The sequence below is a fragment of the Nannospalax galili genome, unplaced genomic scaffold (genome assembly GCF_000622305.1).
Source record: "Nannospalax galili isolate Female #2095 unplaced genomic scaffold, S.galili_v1.0 scaffold973, whole genome shotgun sequence".
Taxonomy (NCBI): Eukaryota; Metazoa; Chordata; class Mammalia; order Rodentia; family Spalacidae; genus Nannospalax; species Nannospalax galili.
This window is the reverse complement of record NW_008334020.1, coordinates 2,043,773-2,065,243: the sequence shown is the minus strand read 5'-3', so window position 1 is coordinate 2,065,243 and position 21,471 is coordinate 2,043,773. Positions and strand designations below refer to the sequence as shown.

At 37.0% G+C, this 21,471-nt stretch overlaps 1 protein-coding gene across 8 annotated transcripts in view; it reads left to right on the top strand.

Annotated features, from left to right (window-relative positions):
• Cacna2d1 (calcium voltage-gated channel auxiliary subunit alpha2delta 1) overlaps positions 1-21,471 on the top strand; it is a 499,112-nt gene that overhangs the window by 374,935 nt on the left and 102,706 nt on the right. For 7 of the 8 annotated variants that reach the window (XR_003848843.1, XM_017797133.2, XM_017797131.2 and 4 more), the window contains exons 8-10: positions 6,484-6,553; positions 8,906-8,956; positions 10,425-10,524. Coding sequence is in view for 7 of the 8 variants with exons in the window: in XM_017797133.2 (XP_017652622.1) it covers positions 6,484-6,553; positions 8,906-8,956; positions 10,425-10,524 (221 nt within the window). In the remaining variant the exon portion in view is untranslated. Of the gene's footprint in view, positions 1-6,483; positions 6,554-8,905; positions 8,957-10,424; positions 10,525-10,766; positions 11,394-21,471 lie in introns of those variants that run through there. The other variant, XM_029561556.1, reaches the window with a different exon arrangement.

Genomic DNA, 21,471 nt, shown 5'->3' with positions numbered 1-21,471 from the left:
TAACATCTCTGACACCTCAGCCTGTATATGTACCCACACTCACTTAGGGAGACTAATCCTCCCTGACACTCCATGTTGGAGCTTTGGTACAAATTAGAAACTTTAGACTATCTATTCAAGAATGACAGCAGGTGTGAATCTTGTGAGGTCTATAATGCACATTCAGTAAATTATTTTTTTAAATGTTTTATTATTTTTATTTTATGTTTATGAGCATATTGCCTGCATGTATGTGAGTGCACCCATGTCTTGCAATGCCATGGAGATCAGAAGAAGGCTTCGGATTCCCCTGGAACTGGAGTTAAGGACAGTTTGTAGCCTCCATGTGGGTGCTGGGAATTGAACCAGGGTCCTATGCAAGAGCAGTCAGTGCTCTTAACTGCTGAGCCATCTCTCCAGCCCCAATTAATTTTTCTTAATGGAGTCATAATTATGTTGGATTTGCAGTTCAGCATTTGTTTAATATTCTATAGGATATGACAGAGACAAGTGTAAAATAATATTCCATCAATTAGACCCAGAACAAAAGACCAAGGCTGACTTTATAGGCATTTTTGAGTGTATAAAATGTTCATCCTTTTTAATTTTCATGAGATATCAATGTGAAGTGTCTTAGAGTTAGAAAAACACATCTGAACTTGCTAATTAGAAATGCAATTAGCTGTCATTTGAAGTGGTGTTTTTATCAAGAGAGTTAGTCTTCCATTCATTATGATACACTTTAGTATTCACCAACAGATAACGTGAAAGATGGATACTTCCTTATTATCTTTAGGCCACATTAATGGTGAAAGGGCTTCAGGTCTGCACACTTTCTTATGAACATTTCTATAGCACATGTTTCAGTATTCTGACAATATACAGAAAAACACTCCCTCATCTAAGGACTTTCGGCAGCACACCCTGGATATCACATGAAACAGAATAATAGTTCAGTGGATTCCATAGAAGACACACCTACAGCTCATTTCTTTGCTCTGGGAAAACATTCTCATAAATGATCATTATCACCTTTAATGAAATGAGAACATTCGGAAATGAGATGGCTACTCTGTGCTGTGTCTAGTCCTCTCCAGCAATCCTGAAGTCTTAATGGAGATCCAAAGGGACATCTAAAGTGAAAACACATTTCCCCTTTCTCAGGGAATCGAGAAGCTTTGCTTTCCTCTCCAGAGGTGCAGTCTCACTCTAAATGATTATGGAACAGTATTTGAGGGAACTGCAGTGCACAGTTATTATCCTCTTTGCAATTTGATCTTTCATTATTTTAAGCTGGTATAAATAATGTGCCACTTAAATACCACCATGGGATTGTACGTGCTAATTAGTAATATCACAGAAGAAATTATATTGTTTGATTTTGCCATAATATAAATATTTTAATTTAGTCTAATCATGTCTATTATTTAAAGTAAATATATAAGAAAACTACAGAAGATTATTAATATTTTAAAATAAAAGCCAACTAAGATTAGCAATGCTATTAAAATTTAATGTTCTTTCTCATAACATAAATTATATCCTTTTAATTTTCTTGTGTCTTTAAAGAAATGTGTACATTTTGTGGAGCATAATAATTCCTATCTGTAGATTTCATTTAGCAATTGTAGTGAAAACAAAAATCTCATACTAATGTTATCTATACAATGTTAAGAAATCTGAGATGAGGGAGATAGCTCAGTGGACAGAACACTCCCTGTGAAAGCCTAAGGACTGACTGAGTGCAGATCCCAGGACCCATGTAAATAAATGCTTAGTAGGCATGGCGGCCCCACTGTGATTCCAGCCTCAGAAGGTGGAGAAAAGGGATTTCCCGGAGCAAACTGGATAGCAAGACTAGTCATGTCAGCAAGCTCTGGGTTTCATTGAGAGACTTGACCTCAATAAGGTGGAAGGGCCATGGAAGCTGATTCCTGAGAGCTTGGGGCTAAACATGCATGCTCACATGCACCCATACTGCACACAAGCAAAAAGCATGCATACACATATAAACACATGCACAAAATGAGGAAAGCATAATTAAGAAATCTAACTTTAAAATATCTTTAAAAACTTTCAGCCTGATTAAATTACTTATAAAAGTCATTGCTGATAGTTTTCAAATCATGTTTTCTTGTGCTATATTGGCTGTGGTAGGTAATTTCATTCTCATCTGTTCTGTGCATTTCTGTCAACCTTGGACCTATAAAGAAACAGAAAAAAAAAACACTTGGTATTTTGAACCAGGGAAAGTTTATTGTTAAAATTAAGAATTATTCATTGTTGCTGGGGAGATTATTCAACAGGTAAAAGGACGTGCTGCACACGCTTGAGGACCTGAGCTCAAATCCCCAGCACCCACAATAAGAAAAAAACAAAAACAAACAAAAAAACTAGTTGAATGCCTGTAAGGCCAGCATTGTGGAAGCAACTGAGATAAGAGGATCACTGGGACTTGCTAGCGTAGCTCCATGTTCAGTGAAAGAATGTGTCTCAAGGCAATATGGTAGAGAGTGATGAATCAGAACACCAAACTTTCTTCTCTGACCTGTGGAGGCTCATAGGTGTGTACACCTCCCACACAAGTGTGCATACACAGCAAATATATGCCACACTCAGATGCAAACACACACACACACACACACATGCACACACACACGCACGTGCACACATGTGCACACAAAAATTTCTAAAATAATTATCAACTGTAACATGGATTGGCTAGAATTACAGAATACTATAAAAATGTACAAATATCAGTTAGACATAAAATAAATCTCTAAATCTAATGTTGAGATAACGTGTACAAAGAAGAGTCTTAATTTCCCCTCAAATCCTGGCCTAAGAGCCAGACCTTCTTCCATAGGCATGGCATGGTCGCGCAAAGGCGGAGCAGTCACTGGGATGGCACATTGGAGGAACTTGGTGGAAAATGGTCCTCTGGGATTTCTGATGTTAACTAGAAGCTCTCTACTACAAAATGCTTGAGGGAGGGTCTGGGGATTGTGTTCAGTGGTAATAGGCTACTGCTGACCTCTGGGAGCCTGCAGGGGCTACTGAATCAGCAGGAACATGGAGAGATGGGGAAGCTGTGAAAGAGCAGTGTCTGGGCTCTGCTGAACACATGCACTGGAGCAAACCGATAACTTGCTCCTGTTCAAGAGCCTGTGAGCTAACAAACCAGAAACAGGAGACAAATACCCTTTTCTTATTCAGTGTCCTGTATTATGTGTGGGTAATTAACAGAATTGTGCTAAATAGTAAAAGAAAAGCATTTAAAAGGCCCAGATCATGTTTATGAAGCAAACCAAAAGGATACAGTTAGAATTGAGAGTCAGTAAATGTATACCCAGCGACAAGATATGGATAGGATACAATTTCTCTAATTTTTTTTTAATAGAATCAAGAGTTTACTTGGGCTTACAGACGAATGAGTCCATCATGACAGATGGCAAACAGGAAACAGAGCAAACTGCAAGTGGGGTGAGGATATGAGCTCTCAAAGCCCTCCCCCAGTGGCATACTTCTTCCAGCAAAGTTATTCCTGCAAAACATTCCATTCCCTCCTCAAAAGCACCACCAATTAGGGAGAAAATGTTCACTATTCGAGCCAATGGGGGACATTTCTCATTCAAGCCACCACACGCCCCCTATGGCTTGTGGCCATATCATAATGTAGCATTCATTTAGTCAGAATTTAAAAGCCCCCATAGTCTTTAATAGTCTCAACTCGAACAATCTAACACTGTTCAAAAATCCAAAGTCTAGGCAATCTTTTAGTTGTGGCCTCTTATAAAATCAAAAACAAATTATGTACCTCAAACACACAGTGGCAAAGAGTACACATTCTTATTCTGAAAGGGCGTAGTTAAGAAATACCAAACCACAGCAAGACCAGAAACAAGCAGAGCAAACACCAAATCCTATAACTCCATATCTAATGCCTGGGACTTTAGCTCCCAACGACTTCAATGGCTCCACCCCTCTGACTTTGCTGCTTGCAACATACGACTCTCCTTTGGGCCTGATCCACTCCCTCACTTTTTGAGCTTTCCAATAATATTTGGAAGATAATTGAAATGTGCACGTGCTTACTGCTTAATTCTAGGACTACCAAAGGAAAAAAATGATATTTATATTCTTGGTACTTTGTGTTTATAAAAAATGAATAATTTTTAAAGAAGTGAATTTACTGTATTTTATATTAACTATGTCAGTGGTTGGTTCTTCTGGGGGTGCTACATTTAAACTTATAGTTTATGTAAATGTGATGAGTTGTTTGAATGAGTAAGCCATTTTATAATATAGCTACTCGTGGGAAAGAAATTTCGGTCCAGAAGAGCTTTAGTTGTACATGTTTTGGCATATCCTAATTGGTAAGTTACTTTAGTTAGATAATAACCCTGACTCTCAACAGAGTTCTCCATAATTTCCATAGTTCCTCATTAAAGAAAACAAAACAAAACAAAAAATAGATCATGGTGCACATGCCATATGATTTAGGGAATTTCTCATGAGTCATACTACTGAATATGTTGGGAAGAGGAACTTCGGAGGCATAAAAATCTGATCCAGTTCATCAGCATTTATTTTCCTTCACTAGGTCTAGAGTGTGAATGATAGTAATGATGGTTACAGCATCATAATCAAAGTAAATGCAGATTAGAATATGTGTGAATTAATTGCATTTTAAAATCAATCATTTAAGATTTTTTCCAGTTATGAGAAAATCATAAAGATTATGAAACTACCAGATGATTGATTTCTTCCTTGCATTATTTCACGTTATTCAAATTTTGAAGAATTAAAAAAAATTTAATTTCACAGAAATTTTTTGTCATTTAAAAATATTTTTAAATTAATATTTATTCCTTGAGAATTTCATACATGCATACAATGTATTTTGATCAGATCCACCCTCTTTTCTCCCCCCTCCAACTCTTTCCATGTCCCATCCCACTGTGTCCTTTCACCTTCACTCTATGGCCCACTGAGTACAATTGTGATACCCATTTGTCCGTGGATTTAGGGCAATCCAATGGAGCATGGGCCACAACCTTGAAGAAAACTAATTCTCTGTCCCCCAGCACTATCAACTGTCAGTAGCTCTTCATTTAAGGATGGAGCCTTGTGAGCCCTTCCCATTCATGCTAGAATTTTGAAGGACTTGATCTTGTACATTTCTTGTGCAGGCAACCACAGCTGTTGTGAGTTCATGAGTGCAATAGCCCAGCCATTTCCAGAGGACACGATTTAGCTCTTACCACTTTTGCACTCTGTCTTCAGTGATAGCCCCTGTACAGTAGGGGAATGAGGTGTAATAAATGGATTTAAAGCTTAGTACTCCAGCGTCACTTATTTTCTACACTTTGGGCAGTTATAAGTCTCTGTTAACTGCTGACTACTGCAAAAAGAAGTTTCTCTCATGAGCACTGCACCGATCTGTGGAAATAAGTATAAATGTTTAGAAGACAGTTTGGCAGAAAATAATTTCATGGAGTTACTTTAATTGCAGTTTAAACTTTCCATTATAATTTCAGTCTGAAATTGAATATAAAAAGTTAAAGTCTCTCTGAAATTATTTTAATAAATAATCTTTATAATAGTTATCATTTATTAAACACATGCCTATTGAAGGCTTCTTTAGGATAACAATCCAGGAAAGAACTTTTATAAAGGATGACAACATGCACTGAATGTTAGAGGGAAGATCAGATGATTGAAAGCAGCTTCCATTAGTTATGCATGTACTATCAAAGGTAGATTTTCTGCTTAAAGAATGGGAAGAAAATGCATTAAGTCTGGACACCTGGTAAGGCATCAAAGTTAATCACCACACAAACCCTGTGTCTGTTGTTTCTGCGGTGATATGAACAAGGAAATTGGCTTGTGTTGAGTTTCCTTTATGCTGCTCAGTTGCTTCCAATTTAAAAAAGGAAAACATTGAAGATGTAAAAACACTATTTTATGTTTGAACATTCATATAGATAAGTGGCATTTTGGGTTTCTTTTATGCTGCATGATTTTTAAGGTTTTTATTTATTTGTTTGCTTTTTTACACAGAACCGTCTTGTAACTCCAGCTGGTCTGGAACTCACTTCGCAAACCAGGATGGCCTCAAATTCACAGACATCTGCCTTCCTTTGCCTCTACTTGGATTCAAGGCATTTACCACTAGGCCCAGCTGATTTTTAAGTTTTACACTATTTTTGTAGATATTTAATTTCATCTCTCTCTCTCTCTCTCTCTCTCTCTCTCTCTCTCTCTCTCTCTCTCTCTGTCTCTGTCTGTGTATGCGCGTGCTCACACACACACCTGTCCTATGACACACATGTTGAGGTCAGAGGATAACTTTTAGGAACTGATTGTCTCCTGCCATTTGAGTCCTGAGATTGAACTAAGTTTGTCAGCCTTGGTGGCAAGCACCTTAACCTTCTGGGCCATCTTGTCAGTCCAATCATTCTTAATCCTTTGCCTTAATTTATCTAATATTTTTCATTTCAGCTTCTCCATGGGTGGATAATAGTAGAACTCCAAACAAGATTGATCTTTATGATGTGCGCAGAAGACCATGGTATGAACTTTTGACAAGCTTTAAGACAACATCTGTAGCAGGAGGTTACATCCTTTGTTAAATTTGAGGGGAAACGTCCCCTTATTGGGATGGATGCTCTCTCCTTATGTGGCATACCATGATATTTTCAAAAATAAATATAATTAAGGACAAATGCAGATGATGAGATCAGGTGGAGAATGATGGTGAAGACTGTGAAAATGATTTTTCAAACTCATTTCAAATGGACTACTTTTTAATATACAGTGTCAGCTTTGAATCTCTGGTGGGGATTTCTGTTGAAGGACTCCCAGTTTGCATGGAGTACAGCTCTTACAGAGGAATGACACAGAGTAGAAGAGAGTTTGCCTCTGGCAATGAACTAATGAGAACTGGCCCCAAGCTAAGAGCTTTGCCCAGATATATTCATACAGTTTGAGTTTTGTTTTTTCCAAAAATGAGTTTATTTGTTCCTTACTACTGAACTAATTTATTCTCCTTATACAAAGCATTCACAAAAAATATCGATAATCTATATTTGGACTCACTGGGGAACAACTATTAATTTTCATGCTTTTGTACTATTACTATATTCCAAGTATTTAAAATTTACATTTAAAGTGTCAATATGTTATTTTTAATAAGTTCACATGTATATCACAGTGCTTGTACTCTATTCTTTTCATATCAATTTATTTTGAGTATATATTGATGAGAAGAAATACTTAATGTTTTCAAGAAGATTAGTTTAAGCAAACCCCTTTTATTGGAGATTTTAACTTCCTGCTGGGTTTACACAAATACTAAGCAGCATAATGACTGATTGAAAGCACATGTATTAATGACTTCTATGTGTGCTGTTGTGTATCAAACAGCAATTTTCATGAATGCTAACTTTATGTCATAGTTGCCAATATGCATATTATTCTTGACAATGTCTCTGTACTTGTCCTTGTTATTGAATTGATATAATACTACTGTATCACATGGTTTGTACTTCAGAATTGGTTGTTTTAAAGGAAATACAGGAGCTAGTTGTGAATCACATTAACCAGACAGTATCCTTATCCTTTCATCTTCCCAGCAGCAGGACATCAGTATCAAGATGCTAGACATAAGCTAGGCTTCTTTTCCTTGGGAAGACACTCAGAGCTCTGGCTCTTTATCATTCCACAGAGAGATGAGTTGGTTGCAGATTATATACTTGAAGTGCTTCTTCCACAATAACCCTTTGTACATAGCAACTGTGCTGCAGATTGTCCAAGAACTAATTCTCCATTGAGCCAGGTGCAGCCCTCCTGATAGCATAAGGTGTGAGAGGTGTCTGTGTCTAAGTGCATTTCTGCCACATCTCGTGGTCAAGCCTTCAGCGTTCCTCTTCTCCTTATATTCCAGCAATTTTTCTATACTCTTACAATGTTCTAAAATATCAATCAGAATATGTGTCACTATCTATAGGAGTCAAGAAGCCAAAAACCTTTAAAGGACTGAGCCCCATTATACTCAGGGCTCTGCTTTTGAGAACTATCTCACAGAGCATGTGCCGGCACACTAATAAATTAACTGCTTTATGCATAAAAAAAAAAAAGACTTGGAGTCCAATTTCTCTTCAGAGTGCCTGCTAGAATTCCTGATGGGGAAGGCAGGCCCTTGATCCCCTTTAGTCTCTGGCCAAGTAGTGTTTTTACTTTTACTCACCCTCTCTCAAATTTATCTCTCTGTGGTTTGTGACTCTTCAAATAAAATTCTCCTAGAATCTCTTTCAAATGCAGAGATTTTAATCCTATAAGCTCTGGTTGAGTTTGGTAATCAACATTTTGAATTGCTTCTCTGAGTGATTGTTGGACACTCTGGAGCTTTGAAAGTTTCCACTTTGAATTCTTGGTAATAACATTACACATTCCATGATGCTTAGTTATGTAACTGGCCTGTCTATTTTCTTTTTGTGTATGTTTCCTTTTCTAAAGTTTTCAGACCACTATCTTTTTCTGTTTTTTGTATTTAAAAATATGACAATTTGTTTTTCGCTACAGTGGCTTATTGTTTATGGTTAATAATTGGAGTCTAGGATGATTTCCAAACATCCTTTCAGAAATTAGCTTCATTTTTTTCTAGCCTTAAAATTAGTCTCTATCTTATAAAGATATGGAAAGTGTGCTTTCAAAGTCATACCTTTGGTATCTCAAATGTTATATTAAATATAATTTTTCAAGTTAATATTTCAAAACCCATAAAAACATTGTCTATTGAGATGTTACAGAAGCAGTCTTTCCTTTGAAAATATCTTATTTCAGAAATTTACAAATATTAACGTAATATATCAATGTTAGATAAATGGCAGGAGAAAAAAAATTTCTATGGGTTCTTTTTCAGGTATATCCAAGGAGCTGCATCTCCTAAAGACATGCTTATTCTTGTTGATGTGTGAGTAGTTAAATATTGCCTGTTTTCATACTGGGTATATGAGAAGTTCTGAAGATAATAGTAACGTTCTGGGAATAAGAAGTGCATAATAGATTGAAAAACAAAGGATTACTATGATGATTTTGTATACAAAGAAGCCATATTAAGATACTTACAAGGGGCTAGGGAGATGGCTCAGTTGATAAAGTGCTCAAAGTACATTAAAACCCGAGTTCATATCCCTGGCTCCTACATTTAAGAAGAAAAACCGACTGCAGTGGTGCATGTGTGCACCTGTAGTTCCAACACTGAACAGGAATATCTTTGGGGTTTGTTACCTAGTCAATCAAACCAATCAATGAGCTCAAAGTTCAGTGAGAGACCCAGTCTCAAAAAATAAGATGGAACTTCTGTCCTGCACATGAACATACACACAGATACACAAACACAAACACAAACAAACATTTACATATACACAAAGTATAATAACAAAAATAAAAAAATATTTATTGAAAATGAAAAGAATGCTATTTATACCTGGATCAGAACGGAAAATTGTAACATAGGTTCTAAGGTCTGCCTTTTTTGAAAAGTTACTTATTTGTTTCCAATTTTTGCTTTCAATTTTGAATGACAAAAGTACAGTGTCGAAAAAGTTAACCAGTTCTTGACATGCACACACACACACACACACACACACACACACACACACACACAAACATGACTTAGCTGTTACTTAACCATTAATGATTCTATTGACTTTTAAGGATTTTCCTCAAAGTAGAAAAATGTTATATTTTATTACTAGGATTTTTTTTTCATTTCTATCATTTTTACATTTGTTGTTTTATTAATTTGTTACGTTATTTCTACTTAACATATATGTGAAAATCTATGTGCATCTATTCGTTAGATATAGGAGTGAGTTGCCTAGAGATGAGTCTTACAAATAGGTGAAAGGAAGAGACCAGAAAAAAGAAGAAATCTTGGAGGAAATGTGCTGCAAGCTGTGAAATGAGGCGTTTTGTCCACAAATCTATTATCACAGCTATGCGGCTCTATAATTATTGGTTTAGTCAAGTCAAACAGTGGGTTCCTGAGGACACTGACTATACTCATTAACCTCTGTAGCCCTTCCTTCTAACAGGGCTGTCAGAGCTGGTATTCAATATGCTTCCTAAATGAAATGCTGGGACTGAAAATCTGGAAGGATGCTTTTTTGTTGCTTGTCGTATATTTTTGATACTTTTAGTTAGAAATCCAGGCATACAGATATTGACAGGAAAGAAAGGTCTGATTGATTTATATTATATCCAAATTATCCTCAGATAATAATTTCTTTTGCTTATGTTTTTAAAGACAGAATTATTATTTTACTATCATGTAATGATCTGGAAGTTAGTGATCTCATCATTTTCCTAGTTTCCTTTATGATGCTGTTTGTTAAATGCCTTTTGAATAACATGTGGACCCATTTGTGTGTTCATAGGAGTGGAAGTGTTAGCGGATTGACTCTGAAACTTATCCGAACATCAGTCTCCGAAATGTTAGAGACCCTCTCAGATGACGATTTCGTGAACGTAGCTTCAGTGAGTATGGGTGACTGCACTCCTGAATTTCACCTTCCTGTCATCCCTTCCCTCCACATTAGACACTGTGTGTTTTATTTTAGGTAGGCTGAGGTGTCTCTGTGTTACAAGCTGCTTTACTGAGCTGTCCATTATATATTCCCCTTTACTTCCAACCCAATATCCCGTTTGAGCATTTACCACTGAAGAAAGTAATTGAAACAATGACTATAAATGAGAAGCATTCCCTTTCTTCTTTCAAGGGAGCCCACATTGGTATTGTGAGACACTTCGCTCCCAAACACCATTCAGACATCTGATGGAGTAGCGTCTTGGCAGCATGACTGAACAGTTAATTTTGTATGCTCATTTTCAACCTGGACAATTATCTTTATCGCATTGTGATTTTACTAACACAAGAACCAAGAGGCAACTGAATGTGCTTGGAAGGATCTTAGACCTTCTTACAGCTAGAAACAACTGAACTCTGAAGCAAATTGAAAAGAAAAATGGTTATTTTCATGTCTCATTTTAATCTATAGAATTTAGGCAACATATTTCATGACCATTTTATTGTTTGTAGTTTTGTATTTGAAGTGGCAATGGTCATAGAAATGTAGGTGGAGGAGGAAGAGTAGATGGTGAGGGGTGTTGTACTGAGCAAATGAGAACATACGTCTCTAAAATCACTTGGAAGGACGAAGTTAAACTAGCTAGTCTGAGATTGATTTTCTCCCTTTCCTGGAATCAGAGGAAGCAGGGGGTCAGTATAATCTCATGTCAAGTGAAGCTTCAGGTACATAGATTAGTGATGTTTACTAAGAGGGAAAGTATTTATCCATAAAATGCTATTGAGATATTCTAAGGTTACACATAGACTTGAGAACCCATTTTCTACAATGTCTGACAGTATATAATTCTCTGTGAGAATAAATTGGAGATATTTCCTAGTTTTAATAAATTTACAAGGAACACTGTCAAACTCTTGTTGGGACTTCGTTTCATGTCATTCATCTCAAAAAAGATGATCAGAAAGATATCCAGCTATATGTGTATAAAAAATCAATTACAAAAGCTTTGTAATGGGTTAACAGAATATCTTTTACATAGTAAAAGAGAATGGCTTAAATACATTCTATTTAGTTCGAATTTATCATATAATGCAATTCATTTAAAATCAACAAATATTAAATGCAGTTATTGTCTTTCTTTGACCTCTTGTAGAATCTGAACCTCAGTCATGGGTTGAGGAAAGGCAGTTTATTTTGGAGGTGATCACAGGAAATAGTACTAGTTAAGGGGGTGGAGAGAGACAGGGGAAGGGAGAATTGAATTTAAAAAATATTAACAAAAGAAATCTATTCTGTTGAGAAAGTCTAGAAGCCTTTGGGAATAGCCACTTCAGAGTTTCCTGGTTGTAAATGCTGAGGAGCTGGAGTGTGAAGTACCAACTGTCCCCATGTGGTCAGAACAGACTCTGGTCACAAGAGGGTGTACAGAAACAGAGAATTACACATTCTTGAGGTTAGGGGATGTTAGCTACCTACCCTATCAAATGAATGAAACTTAAAGATGGAAGCCCATCACACTTTTACAAAAACAAACAAAACTAAATATGAGACACGAAGATGATGGACCTCTAAAGCTTGTGCCGAGATCATAATTTATTTTTGTCTTTTCTCTCCTCTAATATTCTTCCTAATTTCCCTGCATTCTTGGTCCCCTCTTCTGTCAGTATCTTTCTCAGTAGGATGCCTTTTTAACCAGAGGCCTAAAAGCCAACGTTTCTGTGTCCATTCAAATAGTGAATCTACAATTATCTATTCATAATCATCACCAAACATGGACTTCCCTGAATTCCATGAACAATCCTCTTCGCCTCCACTAAATAAAAGCAATTGTCATAATAATATCCTAATTTTTTAAACATAGTGATTACCTGGAATAAGGAGTTTAAAATATTCAGAGAGCAAATATACATTTATGTTAATAAAACTCTCTTAATGGCCCTTGTAAGTGTATTCCAACCCTGACCCTACCACGTGCACTTGAAAAGCAGGCATATTTCCATGGACACAGGAAGTATACATTTCCTATGTGGTTCTCTTTGAGTTGTAGTGATGGTAGAGATGCCTCCTTCTCCTCCTTGGTTTTTACATTTGTGCATTCTATTTTCTGGAGGCAGGACCAATAGGTGAGTGGGCAGGATGCTTTTCATGATGCAAATACACCATGGTCAATTTCAAGCTACTAATTTGAGATCACATAGCTCTAAAAGTTCCTGGAAAATTAACAACTGCTCTTTATCAGCTGGTATAAGTGCAGTCTAGTACAGAGAACAGCATCCACAAACAGAGTGTTATTCTCCATTCTCTTGGAGCCTGAGAAAACTTTTAAAGAAGAATGTTCCAAAGATTATCCAGGCCAATTCTTAGAAGTGGCAAAAGGTAGGCCAGCAAATTTAGTCATGTGCTCATTATTAGACTTCCTTTGTTGTAAACTAGTTTGCTTCATTTGAGATGTTAAGCAGAATCTCATGATCAAAACCCCCCTAAACTCTAGGACTAATGATAAGACACTATGAAAAAGAATCCTGGAACCAGATTTGTGTTAATAAGAAAAGCAAAATTTATCCCTTTTCTAGAGATCTAACATATAGCAATTTCTTACATCAAGTTGCTGGTTGCTTTCCATATGGGTATTATTAAATTAAGGACTCTGAACTGGATTGTTCCTAGTGGGCTAGCCATTTACCAGTGACTGTAGCATTATGAAAATAGCTGAGAAAAGCCTGTGCTTTTTAGTCCCAAATTTATCTTCTCTCTCTGCTGTATGTTCTGCCCACAGACTCATTTTGTAATCCTTCACTGCAGTTACTATAGACAGAGATGATGGCTTCCAATTGAAAATATTACCCACCCAAATATCCAGTACATGACTTGTGATGATTCTAATGAACACTGGTGTGAGACACAGATAGGCAAAATTCATGTCTTCTCCAATGGTCTATCGTCCTCAGCTTTTTCTCTAACTTTCTGTCCAAGGGTTGTCTTCCAATATTGCTTCTTTTGTGACCTTGACCAACCGACCAAACTGCTTAATTCTGTATAAAAGAACAAGTATTTTCATATTTCAGGGCATCTATTTCTCCACACCCAATGTGAAGTGCATTTTTGCCACCAGGTTCCCTCAATACTCATTCCCTGCATGTACTCCTAGCTTCAACTTGTTCGTGCTTGACAGATCTTCTGTTCTATTGTTGAATACATTGTTTTCTTGTTTTCCTGTTACAAACTGTGCTTTCACAGGTGGGCTACATTCAGACTTGGCATCTTTGTTGCCTAGAGCAATGAGATATGGGGTCGGTTCATAAGGAGAACAAATATCATCCTTAATTGTCTAAGAAGAGAGAAGCTGCTGTATTCTAATTGATGAGAACAGGCTGTATGCAAGCATTTGAAGGGCAACTGAGAGATCAGTGTTCAAAAGAGCATCCACGCACACCTCCTCCTCCTAGTTTTAAATGCTATTCCTTGCTTATCAGTACCATGATTTTACATAGATATCTGCCCTGGCTGTGTGAACAACCATCTTTATAATAGTGATTCTAAAACCCCAAATCCTGATTTCTAGCAAAGGCTAACCCTCCTACAGTATGAAATGAGAATCACTTTTCCAGCATTTCTGCAAGTTTTCTGGCTTTCGTATTTTGTTCTTAGTTTGAGGTTGGCTGGCCCGAGGCAATTGTTTTCTTCAGTGGAATTTAAGGGCCAATGAACTTATTGGTGTCTTCATATTTCTCAAAGGCAAGTACATCTCCTATCAGTCTGAATTCTGTTGAGATTACCAAAGGCTGAAATCTTACCATTATGATGCTGACTATCTGAGCAGTTTCCTTGGCTCCAATTCTCTTCTGTATGCCCCATTGTTGCTATGTGTCTGGTAAACAATTCCCTTCTAGAATCTATTCTGAGCATCTGTTTATCAAGACCACTGCTGATATCAAATTAGATTTATGTTTCCCTAGAAACAGTCACTGAGACAAAGATTTAAATTTAAATGGTTTATTTGGAAAGCAACTCTGGAAAAGACTTAAAGAAATGTGGGAAATAAAGAAGAGAACTAATAAGTGACACATTATTAAACAGCACATCACTGAGTAAGCTGAGCTCATCCTCTGTGCCACTCTACAAACCACAATACATTCTATGCGTGATAGTACACAGAAGCTCATATTTTCAAGGGGAAAATGTGTTTGCACATACAAAATTAATGACTGTCCCCATGTGGCACCAGTTCCTTGCATGCCCAACCTGCCATGTGCACTGCAGAAGTTGGACTGCAGTCTTGGGCAGGTAGGTACATATTAGGTTGGCATATATGGAATAGGGATGGGTGCCAATAGCATCTGTCCCAGTTAGACTGTGAGCAATGATATCAAGGAGTTCTAAAAGAATTTATGATTCAGTAGCCACTGAATAAGTTTTATTCCTTCAACATTTGGTTCTTTCCTACTTACAGGTGAGGTCAACATGGAGATTCATAATGTCTGAAGATTTTTAAAATCTTTGCTCTTCCTGAAACTACTATGATTTTAAATGTATGTTTTTCTTGTTGCTGTTTTTCAGACATTATGTAGTCCAGGATAGCCCAGAACTTGCTATATAGCTCATACTAACTTTAAATTCATGATTCTCCTGCTTCAGCCTCCTAAGTTCTAGCATTCTTATGGCATAGAGGAATGCCATAAGAAAATTTACTGTATGAGGAAAATATATTTGAATTGGATTATTATTTTATTTGAAGATAGATGCCTATTTGAATTGCACGTTTCTACCTAGAGTAATGCATCTTCATATGTGTTTATTTGCTTCTTTTACTCTGCATTTTTTGATACTGTCATACTTTATATTTTTTTCTTACATTTATACTCTAGTGTCAGCGACATTAAGTTCACAGTTTAACAGAACTTCTTTGTTTTTATTAGCTACTATGCTTTACATATAAACTATCTGAAATTGATGTATTTGAGATTAAATTCTTCTACATTTTACTAATGTAAATTCAAATTTTTGTTTTTAGCAGATGATCTCTTCTCATTAAATAGGATGTTAACAATTCAATAGCGTAGAAATTTTCAGGAAAGAAATCTTTATATTTTTAGTATTATGTGAAGTGTGTGTGCATCCATTTGCCTAAGTGTTCTTTCTTGTCTTTGAAACCCTTTGACAGTGAGTAATAGAACATGTCCCTTTGTGACTGCACTGATGCCTGGGAGCAAGGCACCGAGGAACCTAGGCAGAGATTCTGCAAGGAACCATTGCAGACATTTTTGCCCAAATCCCTCATGTATCTAGAGATACATATTCCTAAGAACATGTTGCTCATTCAAAGACTCAATGTATAAACTCTATTACCACTCTCCCAAGATTTTCTGGAACTGCCTAGCAGAAAAACCAAGCTGCCTCTCATTTTTAGGCTTATGAGTCAGTGTCTTTTTTGTATGTGTTTTTAAGGTAATTTTTATGCCTAAGTCTTATATAAGGTGTGAGAGGTAAAGCCATCATTTTGTGTTTTCTGTTCTTTCCTGGGGCTGTTCTTTGTTGTAGAAAGGAAGCCTGCTGTTAAACAAAGTGTAAATGCAAGCACAAGACAGCTGTTTTCCCACTAATCTAGTTATACACTTTGATAGAAGTAGTGGTAGATGATAGGAACAGAAATTCCATCACAGCATGCTCTGATTTACAGGCAAAATTTCCAGTGTTGACACACAGAATAGAATTTGTTTATGAATGTGAATTTGTTATGAATGTTTTAATATTTTAGGAATAAAATGGTACAAGCCAGAAGATGATGAAAGGGAAATGTGTACTGTTTGTTATGCTATGTTAAAAGTTAACCAAAGATCTTCTCCAGCCACACATTTCCTGCCTTGAGAATGAGGTACAAATATTGTGATTATGTCAAGGACCTTTGAGTCAGTTTTCATCACAGCAGCTTTTGTAATTCATACTCACTGCAAAATTCTGCCTTTGGGTTCTCACCAGGAAAAAAAATAGTTACTAATAATCAATGGGGCTGGATAAAATGGCTCAGTGGTTAACAGTGCTTGCTTCTCCAGCAGAGGACCCAAGTACAGTTTGATTCCTAGCACCCATATTGGCAGTTCACAACTGCCTGCAACTCCAGTTCCAATGGATTTGATGCCCTCTTCTGGCCTCTGCAGGCACATGAATGCACTTGCATATACATACACTGAGGCATACAGATACTGAGGCACACACAGACACACACATTCATAAATAAAAATAATAAAATAAATCTCAAAAAAGTCAAAATATAAAACCTTATAGGAGAGATTAAAAAGGAAATAAGTTCTCCCCCTTTCCCAGGTTGTGTCACTAAAAACATTTCTATAAGTAAGTTTATCCACAAATGCAGATGCACTGCCAGAGTAAGGAATTCCAGCCAAGTTCAACTGAGAAGGGAAAATGAGCCCTGGTCTAGTTGGAATCTTTCCCTCATGTAAAAACCTTTAAATACAACATTCCAAAGATCACAAAAAGTCTTCGCCTTCCATAGTCTGGATCTAGGTTACAGTACACGTTGGTCTTACAGAGTGAGGAGCAAGATGGAAGAATCCTGGGCACATCACACCTGTATCAACATTCATTATTAAGGCTCACATTTGGGTTAGTGACTCACTCTTCTCACACAGTTCTGTCTCTTAGGGGTGCTGCTGGAATTGCATAGGAGCCATGTACAAGCTTTGACTCTGTTAGCTCTCTCACTGTGGACAATTTGCATGAGGCTTATAAATAAATGGCAGGTTCTGCTTCCCCAAAGTGGATGCAGTTATTTTTAATTTCCACTAACATCAGGGGCATAAAACAAAATATCATGTCTAAAGTGCTTATCTTCATCATTAATATGGCTACTATATCATCTTCCAATACTTCTCTTCCAACTGCATGCAGGCAATTCTTTAAGAATTGTATGTTTCTCCAAGTCTAAGGCTCAAAAACAGTTTGCTCAGAGATTTTGTTCTCCAGGGTACTGAAGCTAAAGATTTCTCTTTGCTGAAACAGGCTTACATGGCAGAGTAATTAAGATACTGTCTGTGGAGGAGAGGATGGGTGGGCTACTGGCAGCTCTAATGAAAGGTCAGGAATTTCACATGGAGGGATTTCTTGCCTGAAGCACATCTCACTCTTGTGTAAGGACCCCTGGCCCTCCTCTGTCACCCTGGGGTAATTGGGGTGTGACAATCTCCTATAAACAAAGATGCTTCTCCAGCTACTGCTGCTGCAGAGAGTAGTCATTTGTCTCTGACCCAGAGAGCTTGGGTTATTTTTGCCAATTTTCTTTGAAATGATAGGAAAGCAATTTGTAAACTTGTAAGTAGTGTAAAACCTTAGGCACTTAAATTCCCAGACGTGGCATCAACCAGTATCACAGGTGGTGGTGGGGGGTGTTTATCTGTGGAGTTCTACTGTATATGCACGTTCCATTTCTATGGGATTTACCTTTCAGTTTTCCTTCTAAAATATTTCTTAAGTGCTCTAGACAAGGTCATGATTTTTTGGTGTTGTTTTTAGATTCTATTTGGTATAGAATAATTTGTGAATTGTTTTATAATTTGAGGTTAAAAATTATTTATCCTCCTTGCAAAATTCAAAATCCTTTCAAAACAGGCCTTGAGCTCACAACCCAATAAAATAAAAGATATACAGCCTGCCAAGAGAGTTTATGAGCAATGATATCTTGGAGAGTAATTTCATTTCATGTCTTATAAAATAGCCATCCATCTAGATTTCAACAAAAGTTTATGTTGAGCCACAGCTCATTTCTGTCAATGAATAGGCAGATTGTTTTTTATACCCTTGCTTCTTAATTGAAGCCTGTGGCCCAGCAGTGAAAAGCCTGGCTTGGAGCCTGTTAGGCAATGGTTAGAAATGCAAACTCAAGCTCTGTCCCAGATCTAAAAACACTAAATCTGCTTCTAGCAAGTCCTCCATGTAATTCTTGCACAGTGGTTAGCATGACACCACCATTAACTCTGTGTAGGGCAAGCAGGTTCATGCCATTGGAAGAAGACATCAAGAAATCCATGTATATTAATGGGGGCAGGGCCTTGGGTGTCTATCTGAGGCTTCTAAATCGTGTTGTATTGCAAGTCAGTCACTGACAGATTTTGAGTTCTCGTTAACTCAGAACTCTTGATATTACGGTTATTTTTATTTTATAGCCATTGTAGGGTAATATCTCAAATTACCTTTCTTGTCTCTGTGGCCAAATACCTGGCAAGAAACAACCTAAGGGAAGGATTTGTTTAGGTTCAGTCTTTGAGGCAGTGGTCCATCATGGCAGGAAGGTATGACAGCAAAGCTGCCTCAGATTTTCACAACCGGAACTGTGGCTCCACAGGCTCCTCACTGGGGACCAGGAAGCCTAAAGAAAGACCTGAAGCTGGGCACAGCCCCAGTGGCCCATTTCCTCCAGTGGAGCCACACCTCCCTAAGGTTCCACAACCTCCCAAAACAACACCATCAACTAGAGACCAAGCTTTAACATGAGCAGTTAGGGGGACATTTCACACCCAAGTTGCAAGTGGGATATTTTTAAAATAGAAGGTGACTATGGAATTAAGGTCACTAAAAGAAGCAAAATTCTTTCCATATATACTTGTTTTTAAAGATAAAGATAGGTGCTTTAAAAATTATCGTTATTGCCAGGCATAGTGGTGCATGCTTTAATCCCAGCACTCAAGAGGCAGAGTCAGGCGGAAGATCCCTGTGAGTTAAAGGCCAGCCTGGTCTACATAGTGAGTTGCAGGACAGCTGGGGCTACAGGGAGACCCTGTTTCAAAAATACAAAAATAATAATATATATATATATATAAATTATTTTTATTTAAAAGACCCATTAAGAAATTGCACGCTACAAAGAAAACACTAAAATGAAGAGGATAAATTTGGCTAATTATAACAAGACAAAGTAATGAAGGTTATTTTATTTAAAAAGTTGTAGAGGATAACATAATTGCTTTGTAAATATAAGGGAAGGTTATTACAAGGTGTTGACAAGCCAGATTTTTTGCTTGTTTTGTTTTTTTACTGTTAATAACACAGTACGCTGAGGCTTTGGAATTTGGGAGTTAATTGTATGTGCAGTATGGGAAAGTGCAATCTAACAGTCAGGTGGGGAAGTTTTATTCTCAAACTATTTTTAAAATTATGAAAGTTATTAACTTATTCCTGAGCCATTGCAAACTAGGAAATGACTCCATGTATTTCAGTATTTATTAAGTTAAGATCTTTCTAATTTATTCACTTTGAGTATAAGTAAGGAGAATAATAGGATGTAAGGGGTTTGAACCATAAACTAGCAGACTTGTTCACTTCTTTAAATTGCTGTGTATGTTCTCCATTATTTAATGGAATAAAAATTCAAATGAAATTAAATGGATATCATAGGTGCTTAATACTAGAATGCATAGACCACTAGTTTGACAGTTAAATAAATTAAACCTCAATTAAGCAAATTTCTAAGGTGCTAAAAACCATTTGATGATTTTGATATATATATAATACAACTGAAAAGTCAAGCACTCAGGCCTAAGAATATATTTTTAATATTTTATTATTTTTATTTTATGTCTATGAGTGTATTGCCTGCATGTAGGTAAGTGCGTCCATGTCATGCAGTGTCCATGGAGGACAGACGAGGCCATTGAATCCACTGGAACTGGAGTTATAGATAGTTGTTAGCTGCCATGTGGGTGCTGGGATTCGAACCCAGGTCTTCTGCAAAAACAACCAGTGTTCTTAACTGCTGAGCCATCTCTCCACCCTGAAAATCTTTTTTTTTTTAAATTTACAATTTTAAAATGTAAGGCAAGGTGCTTCAACATACAGTGACAATTTGCAGTTGTGTCATGCCTTTCAATTGTAAGGCACTTACTTTTCTCCATTGTAATGTTTTGTTTAATTCATGCTTAGAGCACCCTTTAAAGTATATTTAAAAGTGGCCTCTTACTCCCTGTCAGATTTTTCCTACTTAAGCTCTGGGTTTTATGGGTAATTCCTTTTATTCAATTTTTTTTCAATTAACTTACACCATAATCATGTTCTGTGTTCTTCAACACATCTGTGATATCTGTGGTACTGAATCTAATCCAGTATAATTTCTTCAGGCCTTATTCATGACTCTACCAGCTGGTTTTGTTGATCCCAGATACGTTTCATACTGAATGTATTAACCTTGCTTTGAAAGTGCATCTCTCTCCTGTTTGGTGAATGTCTACGAGATATGTACAGATTAGAGATAACTTCTGTTTCTTGTGACATGCACCTCAGTGCTCGGGATCTTCTCTGCTTCTCTGCCCATCAGTTCAGACTCTTGTCAAATGTTGTGTTATCAGAATCCTCCTAGACCACCATGTGCCCAGAACGTTCCCAGCTATTCCGCTACGTTGGCATTCTCTAGCATACCACTTCACTTCACATTTCTTTATAAAATTTCTCTTCACCTGATATTTCACAAATATTTATTTTCTATATCGTTATACTCCTTCTTTCCAAGAATACCTGCTTCTTGGAATTTGAGATGGCCCTTTGGATAAAGCGTTTGACTTGCAAGCCTGACAATCAGAGATCAATCCCCAGATCCCACGTAAAGGTAAAAGGAGAGAACCAACTCCACAAAGTTGTCCTTTGACCCTTACATCTGCACTATGGCACACATGTGCCCCCACATCACACATCACGTATATATACACACATGAGCATACATACACAGAAACATACACACCATGCACACACACAAAATAAGATTTTTTTTTAAGTTAAGGCACTATTCTGTACAGCTGTTACTGTGCATAAAATATTTCCAAAACACATAGTGGCCAGTGTGATTGGATAATAGTTTTTTTTTAATCATTAAAAAGTATTGAAAAAAATGTGCAAG